This window comes from Oncorhynchus mykiss, chromosome 12, assembly GCF_057628025.1.
Source record: "Oncorhynchus mykiss isolate SJ-2025 chromosome 12, ASM5762802v1, whole genome shotgun sequence".
In the NCBI taxonomy this organism is placed as follows: domain Eukaryota; kingdom Metazoa; phylum Chordata; class Actinopteri; order Salmoniformes; family Salmonidae; genus Oncorhynchus; species Oncorhynchus mykiss.
This window is the reverse complement of record NC_143033.1, coordinates 23,809,120-23,835,697: the sequence shown is the minus strand read 5'-3', so window position 1 is coordinate 23,835,697 and position 26,578 is coordinate 23,809,120. Positions and strand designations below refer to the sequence as shown.

The following is a 26,578-nucleotide window of genomic DNA, read 5'->3' as shown; positions in this document are numbered from 1 at the left end:
AAATGTCTGGTAGTGTTTTGAATCAGATAGTAGAAGATGTCTCTGCACTGTGTGTGTCTGATAAGGGTGCTATCCAGATGGATGGATCGAGAGAGAGGGTGGGGGGGTGGAAACAGAGCGAAAGAGAGAGTAAGAGAGAGTAAGAGAGAGCAGAAGAGAGGGAAAGTCTACATCATGGATGGCATGGATTTGCTCTGAACTGAGAGTTTCTGTGGTCTCAGAAAGAGAGAAAGTGATAAACAGAGTATTAGGCGTGACGGCATTGTAAAACATCTGAGGAGATGGAGAGGAGATTCTGCTCCTGGCCTCGCCCCTTGAAATGCATCTATTCACCTCTCAGATAGCGAACTCAAACTGGGGTAATCCTAGCTCACAGGGATGCCTAGAGTACACCCATTGCATGGCCAGTTTAATAATAAAGTAGGGTTAATTAAGGCTAGCCCTGAATCCTCTCTGAGAATCCTTCAGGTTGGCTGAAGATGGAGTTAGGGAGCTGCCCGCTGCAGTGGCCGAGATGATGGCGGAGCCCCACAGGGGGACAACATTTAGCTATGTCTGACTAATAAGGCATTTTAATTGCGTGGATTTAATTTAAGTACAGATTTACAGCTTCACAAGTGCTCCTCACGCCCACTTACAAATGAACTGGGAAGGCCTTTCCCTTGATCTTTCTCTGTGTGCTAATATCTCTCACACTGGTTATTTCTCTCCTACGGAGGAGGGACACATCATTAAAATGCTATTTGAAAAAAAAGGTGTCAGATCTTTGGGCTAATTATCAACACTCTGGGCTCAATGTGAGCTAGTGGTCTCCCCGTTAACCACCACGTAATTTCACACATTTGGAATGAGGGAGAGCGTGTTGGGAAAACCCATATATACATATCCCTCAACCCAACCGTAAGATCCCACCTTGCCGTAACATCTCACTCACTCACACAGCTCTGTATAGGCTTCAGATCATGTCACTGGAAAATGAAGTGGTTGTTTACTCTTAGATATCATCCTCCATGTCAAACATGCTTGCCCTGCATCCAGTTTTGGAGTTAAATAGAGAAGAGGTGAAACCACCAGAGATATAAATATGTGCTGACAGAGAATGGCAGCACCAGTGTGCTTACATTCAACACTGCCAAAATCTTTGAGAAGCTCAGACACCTGAGCACATCTCCACTGAAAATGTGAGCCATTGTTGAGAGCAGCCTGGATGACTAGAGTAAGCTCTCCACACCACACTTGTCACTCCACTAGGCAGCAACTTAATTATTTATTTGGGTAAATCTGTTCTTCCTGATGTGAATGGGGATGCCATACATGGAGGTAACATCTGCTAAGGTATGTCACATGAGTTTCATCATCTGTCCGTGTTTTTAAAGCCACCTGTCAATCAAATCACACACATCTCGAACACTATACACAGTCACGCAGAGAAACACAAACACCGAGATGGAGAGGCTAGCGTGATACACAGGTGCACAAAACACAGTAGCAGTAGCGTGTAGCTGGACTAGACATTTATTTCCTCAGATATACCCAAAACCTACCTCGACACAGACGTACTCACATAGACCCAAACAAACAAACCCACTGCTGGGCTGCATTCCATTGTCACTTTGCTCACATATGCTGTCCATCACTGACACAGTGGTGACAGTGGGTGGCTGTTCTCTCTTCTAACTCTCTTCACCCACAGGGGCTTGCAATCGGCCAAACTGTCAGACAACATCTGCTGAAACTACCAACCAGCCACTAGCCAACCAGTGGTAACTGACTGGGCTAGAGTGTCACACACATATAAAGAGCCCAGTCACCCATTTCCCCTTAACAATATGATCAATTCTTGAACATACTGTACCATGTAGGTTAAGCTAATAGACTTGCAGAGACGCACACAATCAGTACATACAGTATGCACAAGGACAGACATACTGTCCCTAATGTATTTTTGCATTCTAATCCTCTCTGAGCCAATTAATATTTATGTTTCCATGGCAATGGTAGAAGGGTCAGAGCCTAGCCTAGGCGGAGTGCAGTGTGAAGTGTGAAGATAAGTGCAGTGTGAAGATAAGAACATATGACCTGTATGGTCTGCAGGGCACGAGGTCAGGCAGAAGTGTAAGAGTAAGTCACTCAGACATGGACCTCGCCCTATTCCTCACCTCCTCTGTTCACCAGCTAGCTTAATGAATCCAGGGGAAAAGGGGAGAGAAGAGGCAGGAGAGGCAGGCTCCGCTCCACCTCCCTAAAAGAGACCAAAAGCTATTTCTTGTGCCCTTTCTCCCTGAAAGTGAATGTACATTATCCTAATTGCTAAAGCCTTTTTGAAGTACTGATTGTGTGTGTAAATCAAGCGGTAAAAAGTAGGCAGCCAAGAGCATTCTGAAAGTACTGCTTGATCATTTTTCTGCTGGAATTTCCAAGCTTAAGACCCCCATCAATAGCCTTAAATATCACAGCCGTTCCACTAACAACACACTACCTCCTACCATTGTCAGAGACAATAATAAATAAACTGACTCTTACCTGTTTGCTGTTGTACTTTGGCTGGCTGGCCTTGTAGCTATAATCCGAGTACTGGTCTGAACCTGTTGAGTTGTCATCTCCTCCAATCCCTACGAAGGTGTTAGTGGCAGGGAGGTCCTGGACCACATGATGCTTCTGGGAGGCCGACGGTGACTGGGCCTGCAGCTGGATGGAAGGCAGGGGAGAGTTGGAGCGGTAGTGTCTGCCCAGGTCAGGGCTACCTGGGGGATATGTCAGGGGCAGGTGGATCCTGGGGCTGTCGTTGACCCCATCCAGGTTGAACTTGAGACTCTTCTGGAGGCTGACCTCTTCCTCTTCTCCCAAGGGCTTGGGGGACTTAGAGGGCTTTCCTTTCCTGCCCTTCTTGCCTTTGCCGTTCTTGGGCCCCTGCTTGGGGGTGTAAAGGTCCTTGGTCTCCTTCTTGCCAGCCTGGTAGCCACTCTTCGTCTCCCTCTGAATGCGGTGGCGGATAACCACCACCACCACAATCACCATGACAACGCCTGCCACTCCAGCCAGGCTGCCATACAGGATGTTACTGCGCTGGGCGGCAAGGCCGTAGTCAGGGTCACCAGCGATGTCTGTCTCCAGAGGCGTGTAGAGACTGTGTCCCACCAGTGCCTCCACCAGGCTGACATTAGAGATGGTCTCATTGACAAAGATGTGCACCAGGGCAGTAGTGTGGCGTGTAGGCTTGCCTCTGTCACTCACCCTAACCACCAGTCGATGGAGCCCACCATGTTTCTGGGTCAGCTCCTTGGCCAGGGTGATCTCCCCAGTAGTGGAGGAGATGCTGAAGAGTTCATAAGGGTTTCCACCAGTGATGCTGAAGACCAGCTCTGCATTTGGCCCAGTGTCCAGGTCTTCAGCTTCCACTAGCTCCACAAGGCTGTCTGGGGAACCTAGAGGGGACAGGTGTCTGAAGGAGGAGTTGGAGGGCTTGGTGACCACAGGATCATTGTCATTTTCATCCAGGACATTGATGGTAACGCCTACATAGGAGGACCTGGGAGGCTCTCCCCCATCCACGGCCTTCAGACGGAAGCTGAAGCTGCTCTCCTTTTCCCGGTCAAAGGAGATGCTGGACAGGATGGTTCCTGTTCCGTTCTGAACCACAAACCTTCCTCCGTCTGGCTCCACAGAGAGCTGCACTCTTGCGTTCTCTCCCTGATCTATGTCCAGCACCGTCACCATCCCAACAGCGCTGAGTGGGGGCATGTTCTCCAGAACAGAGAAACTGTAGCCACTCAGCATGAACTTAGGGTCATTGTCATTGCGGTCGAGCACATTGACCACGACCGTGGCTGTTCCTCTGTGACTGGGGGAGCCTTTATCGGCTGCGGTGACCCTGAACTCATAATGCGCTCTATGTTCTCTGTCCAGGGGGCTTTGTGCCCTCACCTCCCCTGAGTCAGGGTCAATCTCAAACAGGCCTCTAGTAGATGTGTCTGCTACGATGCTATAGACAAGCTCAGCATTAGTGCCGCTGTCAGGGTCTGTGGCAACCACGTCCACAACCTTGTCCCCTGGCTGGTTCTCCTCTGTAAAGTTCACCTCGAACAGGGTCAGGGAAAACACTGGAGAGTTGTCATTAACATCAGTCACCTGCACCTTTAATGAGTTAGTACTGGAGAGAGCTGGATTGCCAGAATCAACAGCCACAATCTCCACACGGTATTCCCTTACCTTCTCATAGTCCAGGAGGGTGGTGGTCTGCAGGAAATATTTTCTCTTGTTGTCAGTGGACGATTCACTGGCCGGGCGCAGCTGGAAAGGCACGTCCCCTGCCACCACACAGGTGACCACTGCATTCTCCCCCTCATCCCTGTCAGACACCTGGACCAAGGCCACCGCCGTGCCCACGGGCATGTCCTCTGATATGTTGGCCACACCGTCACTGTGGCTCACCAGGCCGATCCCACGGATCTCCACAGCAGGGGAATTGTCGTTCTGGTCAGTCACCTCGATAGTAACAAAGGTCTTGGAACTTTTGGGTTGGGGACCTTTGTCTCTGGCCACTACGTAGAATGTCAAATCGCTGATTTCTTCCCGATCCAAAGGCCCTTTGACATAGATGATGCCAGTGGAACGATCAATTCGCAGGAGTTTTGGCACTGGGTCTAATGCCTGGTGTAGCGTATACTCTATCTCTCCATTGGGGCCCATGTCAGAGTCATTGGCTTTCACCTGCAATCAGAGACAAGGGATTATGTAAAACATTGGAATAAGGGTAAGAATTCAGGGATTATGTTAGCAAATGGAGGTATGGGTAAGGGGTTTAGGTTTGTCATTGAAGTTAGCTTACAGCAGGTGGGAGATAAGGGCGTCTAAATGTGCATATTAAAAATATTTTGCCATAATATGTAAACACACCATCTCAGCTTCAGAGACACATGCTTGTAAAGGATGCAAATGTCAACTGAGGGTTTTTTTCAGCTCAAAATCTGTAAACCAAAACACCCACTCAGGAAGAACATTTCCTGAGTGGGCTACTTGTTCAAAAAACTTTCAATAAATTGCCTCTGCTGCTTTTGGCAACAGTTCAATAAGATGCCATTCTGAGAACATGGAAATTCAGGCATTTCATCATGGTAAAGCTTAGAAACCCAGCACTACATGCCATATCCAGAGTTGTGGATATACAAACCACTATGTCTTTTCATAGTAAGAGTTGTATAAATCTATGCAGTAGCGTACACAACACACTGATCACTCTGCAAGATTTAAACGTTTTACCTGCAACACGGAATGTCCCACAGGGCTGTTTTCTGACACTTCAGCCTCATATGTGGCCTTGTCAAACTTTGGCGCATTGTCGTTTGCGTCAGCAACCACCACTCTCAGCAAGGCACTGCTGTAGCGCTGGGGGTTACCTCCATCCACAGCCTTAATGTTCAGGTCGTAACTGTCCTTGAGCTCCCGGTCCAGACTTCCCAGGACGATGAGTTGGGGCAGCTTCTCTCCCCTGTCCTCTGACACTTGCAGGCCAAAGAGAGTCGCTGCATCTGGCCCCGCGGTTAGGGCGTAGTCGGCCACCCTGTTCCTCTCCGAGTCCCTGTCTGTGGCGAGGGGGATGGAGAACAGCGCCCCCATGTGGGTGTTTTCTGGGACAGAGATGGTGAGCACGGGGGAGGGGAATTGCGGAGTGTTGTCGTTGATGTCCTGGACCTCGATGCGACCCTCGATGAGCCTGGGGCTCTGGTTGTGGATAAGGTCTGTGACAGACACTTCAAACTCCAGGAAGCAGGGTTTGCCCCTGACCATGCTGCGGCAGGCTCTCAGTGTCTCCCTGTCTATGGGAATTTCTGTGGTAAAGATGTCCCCTGTCTTCCCATCTACACGCAGGTATGGAGCGCCCACCTCTAGCTTGTAAAGGTGACCAGAGTCTGGCAGGCCCTGGTCTGATGCCAGGCTGCCTATCAGCGTGCTGGGCGGCTGCTCCTCCTGGACACGGTACAGGATACCAGCCTCAGCCCAACCACAGAAATCCAACACCAGGACCCACAACAAAACCGCTCCCATGTGCAGTTCCATGAAGTCCATCACCAGATTACTATCCTGCAAAGAAAGAGGGAAAAAAATAACACTTCAATTTTTACTTGGGCTTAAGGGATTATCAGATATATTTAATGTGCTCTGAAAACAACAGTTATACATGCAGTACAACATGTTTTCTCCCAAGCAATATTGTCACTGTAAAAATGTTTGACTCTCAAAAGTGTATATATAACAGGGCCTTTTCCAAAATGCAAATCTTTGCAGTTATTGAAACACAATGGTTCAGATGTTGGAGATTTTCTCCTCATCTTAGTGCTGTACTGGGAACAAAAAGAGAGCAAGGAGCTGTCACGTTCGTTGAAATGAGCGGACCAAGGAGCAGCGTGCATAGAGTTCCACATGTTTATTAAAATGAAACTCACCAACAAAAATAATAAACAGCAAACGAGACGTAACGACTGGAGTGCTCACAGGCACTACACAAAAACAAGATCCCACAAACTAAGGTGGGAAAAAGGCTCCCTAAGTATGATCCCCAATCAGAGACAATGATAGACAGCTGCCTCTGATTGGGAACCATTCCCGGCCAACAAAGAAATAGAAAAACTAGAATGCCCACACAAATCACACCCCGACCTAACCAAATATAGAAATAAAAAGGCTTTCTAAGGTCAGGGCATGACAGTATCCCCCCCAAAGGTGCGGACTCCGGCCGCAAAACCTGACTCCATGGGGGAGGGTCCGGGTGGGCATCTAACCTCGGTGGCGGCTCCAGTTCAGGACGTAGACCCCGCTCCGCTCGCTGATCCCTCCGCTTCCATGGAACCAGACCGTGGATCGTCGCCGGAGGCTCTGGACCGTGGATCGTTGCCGGAGGAACCGGACCGTAGATCGTCGCCGGGGACTCCGGACCGTAGATTGCCGCCGGAGGAACCGGACAGAGGATCGTCGCCGGATGCTCCGGACTGTGGATCGTCGCCGGATGCTCCGGACCGTGGATCTTCACCTGATGCTCCGGACCGTGGATCGTCGCCGGAGGCTCCGGACCATGGATCGTCGCCCGGGGACGCTGGACCATAGATCGTCGCCGGAGACTCCGGACTATAGATCGTTGCCGGAGGCTCCGGACTGGGAACCCTCACAGGAGACTCCGGACTGGGAACCCTTGCAGGAAGCTCCGGACTGGGAACCCGCGCTAGAGGCTCTAGGCTGCCGACCGTCGCTGGTGGCTCTGGAATGCAGACCGTTGCCGGAGACTCCGGACTGCCGACCATCGCTGGAGACTCCGGACTGCAGACCGTCGCTGGAGGCTCCGGGCTATGGATCTCCACTGGAGGCTTCGGGCCATGGATCATCACTGGAGGCTTCAGGCCATGAATCACCACTGGAGACTCCGGACCGTGGACCTTCATTGGAGGTTCCGGACTGTGGACCGTCGCCGGAAGCACTGGACTGGGAACTGTCACCGGAAGCTTGGTGCGTGAGGCCGGCATTGGTGGTACCGGGCTGGTGACACGCACCTCAGGATGAGCACAAGGAGCAGGCACAGGACGTACTGGACTGTGGAGGCGCACTGGAGGCCTGATGCGTGGGACCAGTACAGGTGGCACCGGACTGGTGACACGCTCCTCCAAATGCCTACGTCGCCACATACTCCTCGCCAACTCCATTCTCCGGTATCCCTCTTCGCACAGTTCTATTGAATCCCAGGCGGACTCTGGCACTCTTCCTGGGTCGACCGACCACCTCTCTACCTCCTCCCAGGTTGTCTCTGGTTCACACCTTAGCACCACCGACCACCCCGTGTGCCCCCCCAAAACAAATTTGGGCTGTCTTTGTGGCCGCGAACCCCGGCGTCGTCGCTGTTGCTCATTTGCTGCCTCCGCCTGCTTCCATGGCAGGCTCCTGTCTCCTGCCATGATTTCATCCCACGTCCAGGATGTCCTCCACTCCTCCTGGGCACGCTGCTTGGTCCGTGGGTGGTGGGATCTTCTGTCACGTTCGTTGCAATGAGCGGACCAAGGCGCAGCGTGCATAGAGTTCCACATGTTTATTAAAATGAAACTCACCGACAAAAAAAATAAACAGCAAAAGAGACGTAACGAATGGAGTGCTCACAGGCACTACACAAAAACAAGATCCCACAAACTAAGGTGGGAAAGAAGGCTGCCTAAGTATGATCCCCAATCAGAGACATCGATAGACAGCTGCCTCTGATTGGGAACCAAGCCGGCCAACAAAGAAATAGAAAAACTAGAATGCCCACCCAAATCACACTCCGAACTAACCAAATAGAGAAATAAAAAGGCTCTCTAAGGTCAGGGCGTGACATCAGCACTCAAGCTTATATTTTGAAATCCACAATTTAACCATTAGGGATGATAATGTCAGTCATGGAAATGTAGAATCATGTACAGTGGGGCAAAAAAGTTTTTAGTCAGCCACCAATTGTGCAAGTTCTCCCACATCCAGAAAATCACATTGTAGGATTTTTAATGAATTTATTTGCAAATTATGGTTTTCACACACTGTTGCTGGTATTTTGGCCCATTCCTCCATGCAGATCTCCTCTAGAGCAGTGATGTTTAGGTGCTGTTGCTGGGCAACACGGACTTTCAACTCCCTCCAAAGACGTTCTATGGGGTTGAGATCTAGAGACTGGCTAGGCCACTCCAGGGCCTTGAAATGCTTCTTACGAAGCCACTCCTTCGTTGCCCAGGAGGTGTGTTTGGGATCATTGTCATGCTGAAAGACCCAGCCACGTTTCATCTTCAATGCCCTTGCTGATGGAAGGAGGTTTTCACTCAAAATCTCACCATACATGGCCCCATTCATTCTTTCCTTTACACGGATCAGTCGTCCTGGTCCCTTTGCAGAAAAACAGCCCCAAAGCATGATGTTTCCACCCCCATGCTTCACAGTAGGTATGGTGTTCTTTGGATGCAACTCAGCATTCTTTATCCTCCAAACACGACAAGTTGAGTTTTTACCAAAAAGTTATATTTTGGTTTCATCTGACCATATGACATTCTCCCAATCTTCTTCTGGATCATCCAAATGCTCGCTAGCAAACTTCAGACGGGCCTGGACATGTACTGGTTTAAGCAGGGGGACACGTCTGGCACTGCAGGATTTGAGTCCCTGGCGTCGTAGTGTGTTACTGATGGTAGGCTTTGTTACTTTGGTCCCAGCTCTCTGCAGGTCCCAGCTCCCCCCGTGTGGTTCTGGGATTTTTGCTCACCGTTCTTGTGATCATTTTGATCCCACGGGGTGAGATCTTGTGTGGAGCCTCAGATCGAGGGAGATTATCAGTGGTCTTGTACGTCTTCCATTTCCTAATTATTGCTCCCACAGTTGATTTCTTCAAACCAAGCTGCTTACCTATTGCAGATTCAGTGTCGTTTGACAGCTCTTTGGTCTTGGCCATAGTGGAGTTTGGAGTGTGACTGTTTGAGGTTTTGGACAGGGTTATTTTATACTGATAACAAGTTCAAACAGGTGCCATTAATACAGGTAACAGGTGGAGGACAGAGGAGCCTCTTAAAGAAGAAGTTACAGGTCTGTGAGAGCCAGAAATCTTGCTTGTTTGTAGGTGACCAAATACTTATTTTCCACCATTATTTGCAAATAAATAAATTAAAAATCCTACAATTTGATTTTCTGGATTTTTTTTTCCTCATTTTGTCTGTCATAGTTGAAGTGTACCTATGATTAAAATTACAGGCCTCTCTCGTCTTTTTAAGTGGGAGAACTTGCACAATTGGTGGCTGACTAAATACTTTTTTGCCCCACTGTAACAGCAGCTCAGAATTTCAGATGATTTCCCCTCCTTAATTTTTGCCACATTAATTAAACCCATTGAAAATGTAGCTATTGCAGCAGTTTTATACTGTTTTCATTCACTAAGACAGATCTTCAGCACAGTGCTGAGGATATCAAAAATGACAAAAGCCTGTATTGAAAACATATGTAATACATATTTGATTTCCAGAGCTTACACAGAAGTGAAAGTAAGTAAAGTGAAAGAGGCCCAGTGTACATTACAGCAGCTGTACAATACAATGCAGATCCAATGCACGAGCCTTAAAGAGCTAGAAGAGTGTGATGGTTCAAGGTTAGAGAGTTTCCTAGACATCATTAAATGTGTTCAGAAGCAGCTTGTGGACCCAACACCACAGAAAAGATCCAACACCGTTGGAAAAAAAACACACATTATGTTTCTTAACCTCGAAGACGTGATGTAACGACGAGACTGAAAGCTTCAGAATTGGACTGATCGAATACTAGAGCGATACTAGAGAGGTCTGTTCCACCCAAGACTCCAGGTGCAGCACCCAGAGTCTCCCAGAGGCAGCCGCACACCATTGTTTGGCTTCATGTGGAACATGTTGCAGATTAGCAGGCCTGGCCTACGCCTTATCACAAAATACAGCTTTACTTTAGAGCTGATGAGAAATCCATCCTACTCTGCTGTTATGGCCTAATTTACACATTGTAATGTTCATGTTTTATTTCTAACCTGCCATGCCTCCTCATTAATCACTACCCACTAGTTTAACTTCTGCTTTGATCCATATTCTCCAAGCTAAAGAATTCACTATTTTTGGGGGCTGCAAACTTTAGACTTTAATTATTTTCTGTGTGAGAGTTCTAGCAGTATATGTCAGAATTCTACACCTCCGTGCATGTAACATTGTTCCAAAGCAGAGCAAAGCAAATACGTGTTCAAACTAAACAGCAAAACACAAGCATGTATAGAAATCCAATTAGAAATCCAATTCTTCTGGATCCAATAAGATTGGAAGTGCAGGTTATTGATGCGCTAATTGCTTAGTTATTGATGTGTCCCTTTTTACATTTGCAGGGCAGCCTCCAATCAATGTGGATTGAATGATAGCTTGTGAGGTAAAAGCATGATTAGAAAGTACAATGTAAAGCACCATTTTTTAAACCATAGACTACAACTACACACAAACTAAATATGTTGCAATCTATTGAGATGTAACATAAACATTTAATCGGAGGAGATCAGAGAATATATTACTTTTCTAGCCTGATATAGACCATGCGCTGACAATGTGGAGACAAATTTAAAGACAAAGAGAGCTAGGTAATCTAAAGTGCATTATCATCCTCCATATCCACCCTCGCTGATAAAGACAGTCAACAAGTTCAAAAGTTCTGATCCCATACAATATCTCCTTAAAAATTGTTGTCCCCAACGATGAAATCGGGGAGGGAACTGTGGATCGGTCTCCGTTCGTCCCACCGTCCGTTTACTTTACTAAGGAGCATGATGAGAGCTGCAGTGAACTGAGCTACTGTACTAGAAAGATCTAAACAATATGGCCTCTATGCCTTTTGTAGATAGACCTAATAGTAATCATAAACAAGCCTCATCGTCCTCCAAGTCAGCCATCCATTTGCAAACAATAGGCCTAATATCCAGAACGACAGTACTGTATTAACTAACGTGATAATAATTCAAAAGCTTCTTGGATGACTTGTCTAAAACAGATCCAAAGAGATCCAAAATACTAGAAGCTAAAATAAATAAATAATAAATAAATACTACCCCCCTACTATAAATACTACCCTCTAAATTAAGCTAAATCCTATAATACCCACCCCCAATAAGTGTCAGGAGTCTCCATACAGTGAATGAATGTCTCTAAGAGGTAATTTAAAGTCTCCTTAATAAAGCACCAACCACACTTCCCTTTAGATAAGAGACTCTCCAAACACTCATTAGAAGTGATCACATCATCACTTACAAGGAGATAATTACAACAATAGTATTTCAACAGTCTCTACTCCAGATCAGGTACACAAACATTGTATTCTGTATGAGTGTGTGGACAGTAGCAACTCGGATTATAGTCACACATTCATTGTCAGATAGTCTATGGAATCCTCAATTCCAGATTAGAGGCTATAGGCTACACCAAGTAACAAACATAGTTTACTCATACCTATGAGTGGACTCTACTCCACTGAAGAGTCTAAGCCTAGTTTCCATTTCAGATAAGAGTCTATACGCTTTCATATAACAGATAAGAGCAGAAACACAATTACAACTCAACCTGGACTGCAATGAAGCGTGCTTTTGAGGGCCGCAGCACTTCAAATTGGGAGCATCCCTTCAACAGAGGGTGAGTTCAACAGCACTGGAATTGTGGAAAAGCCAGAGCGGGTAATGAGGGAAATGGCTTGTGTGAAATTCACCAAAGAAAATAAATAAACAAAATCTCATGAAATTGTGATATTAAATTACTCATGCAGTTCCAGCTGTTTTACAAGTAAATATTAATAAAACGTAGTCCCAGAGTTCAGAATCTGTTTAAAAGTGGATTTCTATCATATTGAGTGAGACAAAATATTCGAAGAAGAATATCAGCTACTCAGACCATGTTGAATAATTTCAACCATAGCAATAGCCATTACTGGGTCAGAAAAGCAACCCAAGGATTCTGTGTGTTGAGTTGTTCTCTGAAATCATGTCTCTCCATTCATCAAAATGCCATAGAGATTATAACCTTTGGCATGCAGTGAAAAATTATAGACATGAAAATGATCTTATCCTGATGTTTGTCAGCTATTTTCATTATCAGCTGCAACACGAGCAGCTTTTATCAACAGCTTGTACAAGCCATTCTGGTGACATCTGTCTTCCGTGTGGCAGTGACCTTTTCTCTTCCCCCACAGCCTGTTCACTGAAAGATCATGATCATCAACAGGTTATGGGATGAGCCTCACCAGCTATGCATCATTAACTGACTCATCATTCCTCTGCTTCACAATGATTGCATTCCAAATATACAGTAGGCCTATATTGCTATGGAAATAACGGTTTTCATTCCTTGGCTTTATACCACATGGCAACACATTTCTCTTTAAATCACCCTGTTACCTTAGAAATAGTAGAGTTTAAATCACTCTGTCACAAACACACAGTACTGAATTATAAGAATGTGTGTAGCTCAAAGTTGAGTAAATCAATCATTGAAAGATTGAATTAAATCATTAATAAGCATGTCAAATTTTGTTTGTTTTTATATGGTAAGCCTTCGTCCCGCAAAGCCTTTCAAGACTTACTGTCTGACATATAAATATGTACTGTAGTTCAGTGTTGCTTTTGGGATGGATGGAAATGCTAAAACATTTGATGAATCAATGGCTGAAGATAACACATCAGGGGAATGGCAGTCTGATTGAATCAACAGGTTTGAATGGCCGACGATGAAAACCCTGGCTTTAGCCTCAAGCTATACCCATACCTCACATATAATATGTACACAAACACAGAACTTTATCAGCTCATCTGACTCTAAAACATACCAGAAGCAGCTTACCAATAAACACATAAAAAAATGTTTTAAACACAATGGTTGAAAAGGGAACCCAACACCACGAGTCTGTCAGTTGCTTCATTCAGGCTCCGCTTACACAGGCAGCCCAATACCGCTATTTTTTCCCACTAATTGGTCTTTTGACCAATCACATCAGATCTTTTCAAATCGAACCACCGACGCGGGCACCCGCAATTCACGAGGACTGTGTTCTCTCATTGTCCGTGGCCAACGTGCGTAAGTAATTTAAGCGGGTTAAGCCTCACAAGGCTGCCAGCCTAGATGGCATCCAAAGCCACATCCTCATTGCATGTGCAGACCAGCTGGCTGGAGTGTTTAGGGGCATGTTCAATCTCTCCATATCCCAGTCTGTTGTCCCCACTTGCTTCAAGATGTCCACCATTGTTCCTGTTCCCAAGAAAGCGAACGGAACTAAACAACATTCACAAGGCCGCAGGGCCAGATGGATTACCAGGACATGTACTCAGAGCACGCACTGACCAACTGGCAAGTGTCTTCACTGACATTTTCAACCTGTCCCTGACCGAGTCTGCAATACCTACATGTTTCAAGCAGACCACCATAGTCCCTTTTCCCAAGAACACCAAGGTAACCTGCCTAAATGACTATCGACACGTAGCACTCACGTCCGTAGCAGTGAAGTGCTTTGAAAGGCTGGTCATGGCTTACATCAACATCATCATCTGAGAAACCCTAGATCCACTCCAATTCGCATACCGCCCCAACAGATCCACAGATGACGCAATCTCTATTGCACTCCACACTGCCCTTTCCAACCTGGACAAGAGAAAACCTATGTAAGAATGCTATTCATCAACTACAGTTCAGCCTTCATTATAGTGCCCTCTAAGCTCATCTTTAAGCTCAGGGCCCTGGGTCTGAACCCCTCCCTGTGCAACTGGGTCCTGGACTTCTTTACGGGCCGACCCCAAGTGGTTGAGGTAGGCATACAACACCTCCGCCACAGGGGTGCATGCTCAGACCACCCTGGACTCCATGTTCACCCTTGACTGCATGGCCACGCACATCTCCAACTCAAACAGTGGTAGGCCAGATTACAAACAATAACGAGACAGCCTAAAGGGAGGAGGTGAGAGTCCTGGTTGTGCGGTGTCAGGAAAATAACCTCTCCCATAATGTCAACAAAATAAAGAGCTAATTGTGGACTAAAGGAGACAGCAGAGAGAGCACACCCCAATCCACATTGACGGGGAAGCAGTAGAGAGAGTCAAAAGCTTCAAGATCCTTGGCGTGCACATCACTGACGACCTGAAATGGTCCCTCTTCACAGACAGTTTAGTGAAGGCGGCACAACAGCCTAAACCCTCACAAACTTCTACGGATGCACCACTGAGAGCATCTTGTCGTCAAATGCACCGTCTGCAACCGCAGGGCTCTCAAGAGGGTTGTGCGTTCAGCCCAATGCATCACTGGGGGCACATTGCCTGCCTTCCAGTATACTGTATCTACAGGACCCACAGAGTTCCTCTGTCCAGTGTCTGTGTTATTTTGCCCATCTTAATCTTTTAATTTTATTGGCCAGAGATATGGCTTTTTATTTGCAACTCTGCCTAGAAGGCCAGCATCCCGGAGTTGCCTCTTCACTGTTGACATTGAGACTGGTGTTTTGTGGGTACTATTTAATGAAGCTGCCAGTTGAGGACTTGTGATGTGTCTGTTTCTCAAACTAGACACTCTAATGTACTTGTCCTCTTGTTCAGTTGTGCACCGGGGCCTCCCATTCCTCTTTCTATTCTGGTTAGGGCCAGTTTGTACTGTTCTGTGAAGGGAGTAGTACACAGTGTTGTACGAGATCTTACGTTTCTTGGAATTTCTCACATGGAGTAGCCTTCATTTCTCAGAACAAGAATAGACTGAAGAGTTTCAGCAGAAAAGTATTTGTTTCTGGCCATTTTGAGCCTGTAATCGAACCCACAAATGCTGATGCTCCAGATACTCAACTAGTCTAAAGAAGGCCAGTTTTATTCTTCTTTAAATCAGCACCACAGTTTTCAGCTGTGCTAACATAATTGCAAAAGGGTTTTCTAATGATCAATTAGCCATTTAAAATGATAAACTTGGATGAGCTAACACAAAGTGCCATTGGAACATAGAAGTGATCATTGCTGATAACGGGCCTCTGTACGCCTATGTAGATATTCCAATTAAAACATCTGTCTTTTCCAGCTACAATAGACATTTACAACATTAACAATGTCTACAGTGTATTTCTGATCAATTTGATGTTATTTTAATGGACAAAAAAAAAATATATATTTCAAAAACAAAGACATCTCTAAGTGAACCCAAACTTTTGAATGGTAGTGTACATACATACTGTATTCTAGTCATGGCTCACCCTATATATGTATATGTATGTATGTATATGTATGTATATATATATATATATATATATGTATATATATATATGTATATGTATATATATATATATATGTATATATATATATATATGTATATATATATATATATATATATATATATATATATATGTATATATATATGTATATGTATATATATATGTATATGTATATATATATATATATATATATATATATATGTAATGTATGCGTAACCGGCTGCAGGGAAGTCAGCCGCAGGAGAGCAGAATTGGGTAGCAAACGGAGCCCTTTATTACGGCGAACAGACACAAGGCACTAAGAACAATAAACAAATACGGGTTGACATAACCCGGCGCAAACCAGTCTGATGTACACATACACGAAACAACAAACAATTCCACACACAGACATGGGGGGGACAGAGGTTTAAATACACGTGTGCGGAAAAACAAGACAAAACAAATGGAAAATATAAAGTGGATCGGCGATGGCTAGAAGACCGGTGAAGTCGACTGCCGAACGTCGCCTGAACAAGGAGAGGAATCGACTTTGGCGGAAGTCGTGACAATATATATATATATATATATATATATATATATATATATATATATATATATATATATAGGTGTGTGTGTGTGTTTATATATACCTACACTACCATTCAAAAGTTGGGGGTCACCTAGAAATGTCCTTGAATACAGTGTGGACATCGTTAATGTTATAAATTACTATTGTAGCTGAAAACAGCAGATTCTTTATGGAATATCAACACAGGCCCAATATCAGCAACCATCACTCCTGTGTTCCAATGCAAGTTGTGTTAGCTAATCCAAGTTCATCATTTCTAAAGGCTAATTGATCTTTAGAAAACCGTTTTGCAATTATGTTAGCACTGTCACGCCCTGATCTGTTTCACCAATCTTTGCGATTGTCTCCACCGCCCTCCAGGTGTCGCCCATCTTCCCCATTATCTCCTGTTTATTTACACCTGTGTTATCGGTTTGTCTGTTCCCAGTTCGTCTTGTTTCTCAAGCTTACCAGCGTTTGTCCTGTCAGCACCTGTCTTTTACCAGACTCTTTTTCTCACCCTCCTGGTTATTGACCCTTGCATTTCCTGACCCTGAACATTATGCCTGACCCTGAGCCTGCCTGCCGTTGTGTTCCTTTGCCTCTGTTGCTGTAATAAATATTGTTACTTCGACACGGTCTGCATCTGGCTCTTACCATATCCTGATAAGCACAGCTGAAAACTGTTGTCCTGATTAAAGAAGCAATAAAACTGGCCTTCTTCAGACTAGTTGAGCATCAGCATTTGTGGGTTCAATTACAGGCTCAAAATGGCCAGAAACAAAGACTTTCTTCTGAAACTTGTCAGTCTATTCTTGTTCTGAGAAAGGAAGGCTATTATATGCGAGAAATTGCCAAGAAACTGAAGATCTCAAACAACGCGTTGTACTACTCCCTTAACAGAACAGTGCAAACTGGCTCTAACCAGAGTAGAAAGAGGAGTGGGAGGCCCCTGTGCACAACTGAGCAAGAGGACAAGTACATTAGAGTGTCTAGATTGAGAAACAGACGCCACACAAGTCCTCAACTGGCAGCTTCATTAAATATTATCCACAAAACACCAGTCTCAACATCAACAGTGAAGAGGTGACTCTGGGATGCCTGACTCAGATTTGTGTATTGCTGCACTGTTGGAGCTAGAAACACAAGCATTTCACGCCACCTACAATAACATCTGCGAATCTGTGTACAGGACCAATATTGATATTTTTCAGTACTGATCAGATTGGTCAAATGACCAATTAGTTCAAACAAATATCTTAAATTGGGCTCCCTGTCCCTGTCCCCACCCAATCCCAGCTCTGAAAAATATATTGTGAAAATATCTAAGACCAATTACCGGAAGATCAGAATTGGGCTGCCTGTGTAAACACAGCCTTAGATTCTCTGACTAAACTAATTCCTGTAGAGCTAGTTTATACACATCAAATTGATTTGAGTAGCCAGCCTATAGACTGTATATGCCTATTGACAAGACAACAATAATGTGTTAGCTAATCACCAAGAGAAAAAATCCTTACCCATACTCTGCCCATGTGTATTGTTGGTCAATATATGTGGGAGGGGTAGCCCCTATGAAGGTACAGTATGGACAGAGCATAGGTGTGAATCACTAATGAAATGATTCCAGTCTCTGTAAAATAAAATGATGCACTGAAAAGCTGCGTCTTGAGTCATGTATAACAAATAATTTATTGTTAAAATTAATTTTAATATGTGCGCTGGTTATCTTGATAGGCGATGTTAAACGAATGTGGTCTGAATGTCTGGTCAGTATTTGCAGAGAGCTGACCGATAGGAGATCTCTTGCCCTCACTGCGGGAAGTGAGAGGGGGGTGTGGGGGGTGGGGGATGGGGGGGGGGGGGGGGGGGTAGAGTGATGACTCCATACCTTTAAGGGCTTTTAGTCACACAAGTGTCTGATTCAAGCTCTTGCACCTGATTAATCGGATTCTCGGGAAACGAACTAATGGGGAGTGGTTTGCATTATCAATCTTTTAATGTGTAAACATGTACACTAGGTTATAGTGACTGACTGTAGCCTTATCTGTATAGAACTAGGTTGTTTACCAGTATTTGGTTATTTGGTTTTTGGACATAACACAGATGCTGACCTAAAAACAAATGTATTAGCAATTATGCCTACAGCCATTAATGATCTTAACATAATAATCCATTTAGAAATAGAGAAAGAACGGCTGATTTTTAGCTTAAACATGACATACTGCACAAGCATTTCTCATGGATGGCATTATTCTGGTTTTATGCAAATATATTTACCTTAGCCAAAGACTTAGGATCCTCTTCCCCGGTGGTCTTCCGCGTAACACAAATCTTGCCTGGGTTTGTTTTTCCTTCTGTAGTCCGAGAGGCAGGTATCTAACCCTCAAACCTCAGTCTCAATGAATGATTTCAAATACTGTATCACGGAGAAAAATCCCCAGTTGAGAGAAAATCCATTAGGACCATAGATAACTTGTCATTTAAATTCGAAGAATTCATTCCCATGTCATTATGCAGCCATCAATGTTACCACTGGCAAAAAAAACGCTATTTTTCTGACCGAGGAAAATACCACAAATCAAGCTATCAATATATTTATTTCGTTTTTATAGATAGTCAATACTAATGAACTCTTTGGGATTCTGGCCGTGACGTTCAATTGCTTTTCTCTACTCTAAAAAAAAATGCACCTTAACGAAGATATGCGCTCATCTTTGACGAAGGTACAAGTTTCTCAACCATTGCGAAATACAGATTCAACGATATTTTAAAACGCGTATAAAATGTCACTAATTTGTCTTCATCACAGAACGGAATATGTCGCCGAGAGGAGTAGCCTAAACGAAGCACGTTTGCTATGAGAAAGCAAGTTGGGATAATTTTTCAGCACTTGCTCTGCTCTCTAGACCGCGCATCAGAGCGTAGGAGGAGGTGGAGCTCCAGCCACGAAACCGCTCTCAGCCTCAGCAACTTCTCATCCACATCACTTTATGCCACAGGCTGAACACTGGACAATGACTTGAGACTTACACTGGGATTTTATCAACTACCGAAATCATAATGTTGGAACTTCCACACTAGGCTATATGTTAAAACAAAGGGTTGCTGAAATGAATTATTATTTTAGGCTACTTAAGCTCATAAGTTATTTGTTATATATTCCATCTCCAGAAGGGTGTTTCTAGATGGATAGGTTCCAGGTGTGATGTCATGCGTCAATAACCTCATGATAAATGTTTTTCACAAACTTCTAAAAACCTCTACTCACATATGTGATTATTTACTTGTTGATATATTCAATTTATCAGCTTTTGGCATTAGTTTGAGTGTAATGGAATCCAATTCAACAGAGAAAAGCACAATAGGTGCTTTTTGCTATTTTGGCGCCACCCTGAGGTGACTAGTTTATAGGGAGAAACAGAATTAATAAACCATGCTGCCATCTTGTCCAAAATAATAGAAAATAGGCAGGCTACTGTACACATGGAATCTTTATTTGATTTGATGATTCATTGGGGCAGTATATCTATAGCCCAGTCACGTGTCTCCTAGTCCCCATTTGATGAAAGGGTAGCACATCAGTGGTCTCTGTGAACAGACAATTTGGAACAGGTTCTTAACCAACCATTGCATTGCTGAACCTCACAAACTCCTAATACTGTGAGTTATCAATTAAAAGATGCAGGTGGGTTTAGTTAAATAACATTGCCTTGCGCTATAAATCATGTCTCTCTCAACAGCCCAGCCTCCCAGTCCTCCCCCCACACTCCTTCCTTGCCACTGACACCAGTGATCATAGCTGCTGAGCATAAGCAGTGGCCCAGGAACAATGAGTCAAACACAATGCTCTGACACAAAGGAGAGTCCTGAACGTCTTACTCTGGAGGAAACATTATTTCCCCTCTTTCCACCCCTGGTAAAAGCAGCCTTTATCAGAGTTCACATCTCTGATCGACACTCCTCCTCCAGTCTCTCATTAGCTGCAAACAAACCGCTGTTGGGTTACCTCTCCAGGGTACTCATTAGGGGCTGCCACTCAAACGCATAGCGGCTCGCAGCCAATCACGGCAAAGCTTCCACCCACGCACACCGGAGGGGTCAGAAGTGACATGTTGCCAAAATTCAGGTCTTAAACAATGTCTGACTCTCACACGGTTATTCTTAAAACATTTGCATGTCTGACTCCAAGCCCCCAAACATTTGCTGGTGGTGACGACCTCTGGAGAAGGACAGACACATATAGGTTACGTTAATGAGCAGAAACACCTGTGGGTGGACATGATAGGTCCTGCCTGGTGATCTCTCACTTTCCCAATGTAAAATAGTTGCCATCCAGTCATGTGTGTCCACCTGTTGATGAGGGTGTTTTGTATTCCTAATGAAGGTGTTAATTATGACCACTGTTATGTCCAGTCAGTCAATCGTTTCATTTAGAAAATACAACAACCCACCTCTTCTGCGCATCTGAGTTTAAGTTTGCTCTTGAGAACCCAAGGGGGGTATACCCTTGCTTGGCTACCCAGACTATTTGCTCCGTCCAAATGATACGCCATACACACAGACGTCAGTTTCTTCTCTGCAATGACTCTGAATCTGAGTACCTCCCCAACCCGTCACCGAATATGAACACTTTCAGGGCCGTCTGATGGGTTGGGCCAGAGCCAGAACACACATGGGTAAAACCGGAGTTTGAAAATTGTCATTGGCTTTGATATGCGGATTTGTTAGAGACGATCCAAATCGCTGATTACTTTTTTTTATACAACTCCCCTCATCACCACAAACGACTCCATGGTAATCTCAGTCTAATGTACAGTGCCTTGCGAAAGTATTCGGCCCCCTTGAACTTTGCGACCTTTTGCCACATTTCAGGCTTCAAACATAAGGATATAAAACTGTATTTTTTTGTGAAGAATCAACAACAAGTGGGACACAATCACGAAGTGGAACGACATTTATTGGATATTTCAAACTTTTTTAACAAATCAAAAACTGAAAAATTGGGCGTGCAAAATTATTCAGCCCCCTTATAGGTTAATACTTTGTAGCGCCACCTTTTGCTGCGATTACAGCTGTAAGTCGCTTGGGGTATGTCTCTATCAGTTTTGCACATCGAGAGACTGAAATTTCGAGCTCAGTGAGGTTGGATGGAGAGCATTTGTGAACAGCAGTTTTCAGTTCTTTCCACAGATTCTCGATTGGATTCAGGTCTGGACTTTGACTTGGCCATTCTAACACCTGGATATGTTTATTTTTTAACCATTCCATTGTAGATTTTGCTTTATGTTTTGGATCATTGTCTTGTTGGAAGACAAATCTCCGTCCCAGTCTCAGGTCTTTTGCAGACTTCATCAGGTTTTCTTCCAGAATGGTCCTGTATTTGGCTCCATCCATCTTCCCATCAATTTTAACCATCTTCCCTGTCCCTGCTGAAGAAAAGCAGGCCCAAACCATGATGCTGCCACCACCATGTTTACAGTGGGGATGGTGTGTTCAGCTGTGTTGCTTTTACGCCAAACATAACGTTTTGCATTGTTGCCAAAAAGTTCCATTTTGGTTTCATCTGACCAGAGCACCTTCTTCCACATGTTTGGTGTGTCTCCCAGGTGACTTGTGGCAAACTTTAAACGACACTTTTTATGGATATCTTTAAGAAATGGCTTTCTTCCTGCCACTCTTCCATAAAGGCCAGATTTGTGCAATATACGAATGATTGTTGTCCTATGGACAGAGTCTCCCACCTCAGCTGTAGATCTCTGCAGTTCATCCAGAGTGATCATGGGCCTCTTGGCTGCATCTCTGATCAGTCTTCTCCTTGTATGAGCTGAAAGTTTAGAGGGACGGCCAGGTCTTGGTAGATTTGCAGTGGTCTGATACTCCTTCCATTTCAATATTATCGCTTGCACAGTGCTCCTTGGGATGTTTAAAGCTTGGGAAATCTTTTTGTATCCAAATCCGGCTTTAAACTTCTTTACAACAGTATCTCGGACCTGCCTGGTGTGTTCCTTGTTCTTCATGATGCTCTCTGCGCTTTTAACGGACCTCTGAGACTATCACAGTGCAGGTGCATTTATACAGAGACTTGATTACACACAGGTGGATTGTATTTATCATCATTAGTCATTTAGGTCAACATTGGATCATTCAGAGATCCTCACTGAACTTCTGGAGAGAGTTTGCTGCACTGAAAGTAAAGGGGCTGAATAATTTTGCACGCCCAATTTTTCAGTTTTTGATTTGTTAAAAAAGTTTGAAATATCCAATAAATGTCGTTCCACTTCATGATTGTGTCCCACTTGTTGTTGATTCTTCACAAAAAAATACAGTTTTATATCTTTATGTTTGAAGCCTGAAATGTGGCAAAAGGTCGCAAAGTTCAAGGGGGCCGAATACTTTCGCAAGGCACTGTATGTAGCAAACGACAGAGCAGTGGAAGAATTTAGTTTGAGTTGTCAGGCTAGGTATACCCAGCCCTTGAGTTCTCAATTGAACGTATGGTATGGCCCACAGCTGGATCAATGAGCTATTATCCCGATGCTCTGTTTTAACATTTAGAAAAGTTAATAATCCTCACTCACTTACAGTTTTGGAAACCTTTCACATCAGGGAGAAATAATCATTTGAACACAAAATATACACTTACAGTACCCAATTTAGCAAAGCTGCATCCTGGTTGCACCCATCAGAATAAAAAAAAACACAACCACCAGCTGAGGTACCAAACTTCCTCCCCAGTTACGTTCCACTGGAGACGTTTGAAGCAAAAAAAATATGGATGGGAGGAAGTGTAGTCTCGGTTGGAGGCGGTGTTCTTTAAAAAAAAAGCTGGGTGCAATTTTCCTAAACTATTATTATTTTATATGAAAGTTAAGTTCCAAATGTTTCCGAAACTGTAATGTGTGCAAGGCATATTTGCATTTAGACAGAGCATTTGGGCAGTGTTGGAGATTTGGGGAATTTTCCTCACAAGGCTAAATTGGAGTCATGAATAAGGGCAAAGTTTAAGTGTGTTTCCAACACAGCAACAACATTTCACATGCTTTTCCTTGGACATTCTTCCTCCAAAGACCTCTCAACGTAGGTGGACATTTATTTACAATCATTTGGTGACAATGCTCATTGATTACAGCCCCAAGATGTTCACAAGATTTTGAGCTCCTAGAGTAACCATGAAATATACCATCCCCATGTTTGATTCCCACACTTCGGCCAGGTGTTCATTTTTCAAGATCTCTTTGGGTTAAAGCAGCCACTGAACAGATTCATTGTGGGTAGTGATAATGTCTGAGTACAAATGACCTACTCCACCGCATGACACTTTCTTAGAATCAGGAAGCTTTTGTTTCCTGATTGTGTGACACAGGTGACTAATTTGCAGTACAATTTGTGGTAATGGCAGCCAACCCTGCTGTCAATCACCTGTAGTTCAGATTTTAATGGAAAAATACTTTATAATGATGTACTGTACAGTGTGTTCAGTCCGTGTGTGTGTGTGCGTGTGCGTGTGTGTGTGTGTGCGCGTGCATGAGGAAGAGAGGGAAAACATTGTAATAGTTTGTGAATCACAAACAAAGCTGTTTGATTATGCATTTGTTCAGAGAGGAGATGGGTTTAACATTTCAGCACACAATATACATTTGCACTCGAACAGGAGAATAGAATTCTTCACGAAATATGTTTGATGATCTCTTGCAATGTGTCTTTATCACAAAAGCTATTACATGCAAGAGCTTTGTCGATTTGTTTAAAATGTATAATTCACTAACAATTTGAAGGGAATTCAAGAGTTTGTGTTTGTGCTTCATTGTACAGTTTGCTACACCTTCCTGCTAATAATTCAGACATTACACTGTAAAACGGTAACTTCACCCCCATCATCATCGACGGGGCCGCAGTGGAGAGGATCAAGAGAGGATAAAGATGGCGTCTGGTATGGTAACTGCACCGCCATTGACAGGAAGGCCCTACAGAGCGTGGTGCGAACAGCCCAGCACATCACTGGGGGTGAGCTCCTAACCATCCAGGACGTACAGGCGGTATCTGAGAAAGGCCAGAAAAACTGCCAAAGACTCCAACCACCTGAGAGACGGACTGTTTTCCATGCTCCCATCCAGAAGGTGGTACCAGTGAATCAAGGCTCAGACCAATAGTCCTAAAAAGTTTCTATCCCTGGCCAAAATATTGTTAAATGGCTAACAAGTACTGCTCCCCCACACCTATGCTGCTGCTAAAATGATTAGTAATTAGGTTTAGTACTACCACTACGCTGCTGTTAATTAAATAATGATTGCCATTACCACTAGTGTATACAGTGCCTTGCGAAAGTATTCGGCCCCCTTGAACTTTGCGACCTTTTGCCACATTTCAGGCTTCAAACAAAGATATAAAACTGTATTTTTTTTGTGAAGAATCAACAACAAGTGGGACACAATCATGAAGTGGAACAACATTTATTGGATATTTCAAACTTTTTAACAAATCAAAAACTGAAAAATTGGGCGTGCAAAATTATTCAGCCCCTTTACTTTCAGTGCAGCAAACTCTCTCCAGAAGTTCAGTGAGGATCTCTGAATGATCCAATGTTGACCTAAATGACTAATGATGATAAATACAATCCACCTGTGTGTAATCAAGTCTCCGTATAAATGCACCTGCACTGTGATAGTCTCAGAGGTCCGTTAAAAGCGCAGAGAGCATCATGAAGAACAAGGAACACACCAGGCAGGTCCGAGATACTGTTGTGAAGAAGTTTAAAGCCGGATTTGGATACAAAAAGATTTCCCAAGCTTTAAACATCCCAAGGAGCACTGTGCAAGCGATAATATTGAAATGGAAGGAGTATCAGACCACTGCAAATCTACCAAGACCTGGCCGTCCCTCTAAACTTTCAGCTCATACAAGGAGAAGACTGATCAGAGATGCAGCCAAGAAGCCCATGATCACTCTGGATGAACTGCAGAGATCTACAGCTGAGGTGGGAGACTGTCCATAGGACAACAATCATTCGTATATTGCACAAATCTGGCCTTTATGGAAGAGTGGCAGGAAGAAAGCCATTTATTAAAGATATCCATAAAAAGTGTCGTTTAAAGTTTGCCACAAGCCACCTGGGAAACACACCAAACATGCGGAAGAAGGTGCTCTGGTCAGATGAAACCAAAATTGAACTTTTTGTCAACAATGCAAAACGTTATGTTTGGCGTAAAAGCAACACAGCTCATCACCCTGAACACACCATCCCCACTGTCAAACATGGTAGTGGCAGCATCATGGTTTGGGCCTGCTTTTCTTCAGCAGGGACAGGGAAGATGGTTAAAATTGATGGGAAGATGGATGGAGCCAAATACAGGATCATTCTGGAAGAACACCTGATGGAGTCTGCAAAATTCCTGAGACTGGGACGGAGATTTGTCTTCCAACAAGACAATGATCCAAAACATAAAGCAAAATCTACAATGGAATGGTTCAAAAATAAACATATCCAGGTGTTAGAATGGCCAAGTCAAAGTCCAGACCTGAATCCAATCGAGAATCTGTGGAAAGAACTGAAAACTGCTGTTCACAAATGCTTTCCATCCAACCTCACTGAGCTCGAGCTGTTTTGCAAGGAGGAATGGGAAAAATGTTCAGTCTCTCGATGTGCAAAACTGATAGAGACATACCCCAAGCGACTTACAGCTGTAATCGCAGCAAAAGGTGGCGCTACGAAGTATTAACTTAAGGGGGCTGAATAATTTTGCACGCCCAATTTTTCAGTTTTTGATTTGTTAAAAAAGTTTGAAATATCCAATAAATGTCGTTCCACTTCATGATTGTGTCCCACTTGTTGTTGATTCTTCACAAAAAAATACAGTTTTATATCTTTATGTTTGAAGCCTGAAATGTGGCAAAAGGTCGCAAAGTTCAAGGGGGCCGAATACTTTCGCAAGGCACTGTATCTATTTATGCTGCTACTTTTCACTATTGCTCCTGTTTACATGTATATATTATTGCAAGTATTTAGATATTCCTGCTACAAGTCACTTTTCAGCCCTGTTTACATGTACTGTATATCTGCCTATCACACACACACTCACCACCACGGGAACACCCAACCACCCACCACTTATGCTACTGCCATGCTGTGTACTATTAGTATTATTATCTATCCTGGTACCTATCACTTTCTTCCTAATCCCTGCCTATACAGCGTGTACATGTCTTGCTCACTACTCCAGTATCTCTGTACATTTGGTACTGGCACTGACCCTGTATATA

At 44.1% G+C, this 26,578-nt stretch overlaps 1 protein-coding gene across 1 annotated transcript in view; it reads right to left on the bottom strand.

Annotated features, from left to right (window-relative positions):
- Positions 1 to 19,284, bottom strand: part of LOC110537229 (protocadherin-1) — a 144,724-nt gene extending 125,440 nt beyond the window's left edge. The window contains exons 1-3 of the mRNA XM_021623109.3: positions 18,599 to 19,284; positions 5,260 to 6,081; positions 2,524 to 4,710 (exon numbers count right to left, since the gene is read on the bottom strand). Of these exons, the coding sequence (XP_021478784.2) occupies positions 2,524 to 4,710; positions 5,260 to 6,066 (2,994 nt within the window). The 5' untranslated portion in view covers positions 6,067 to 6,081; positions 18,599 to 19,284. The remainder of the gene's footprint in view (positions 1 to 2,523; positions 4,711 to 5,259; positions 6,082 to 18,598) is intronic.
- Positions 19,285 to 26,578: the final 7,294 nt, after the last annotated feature.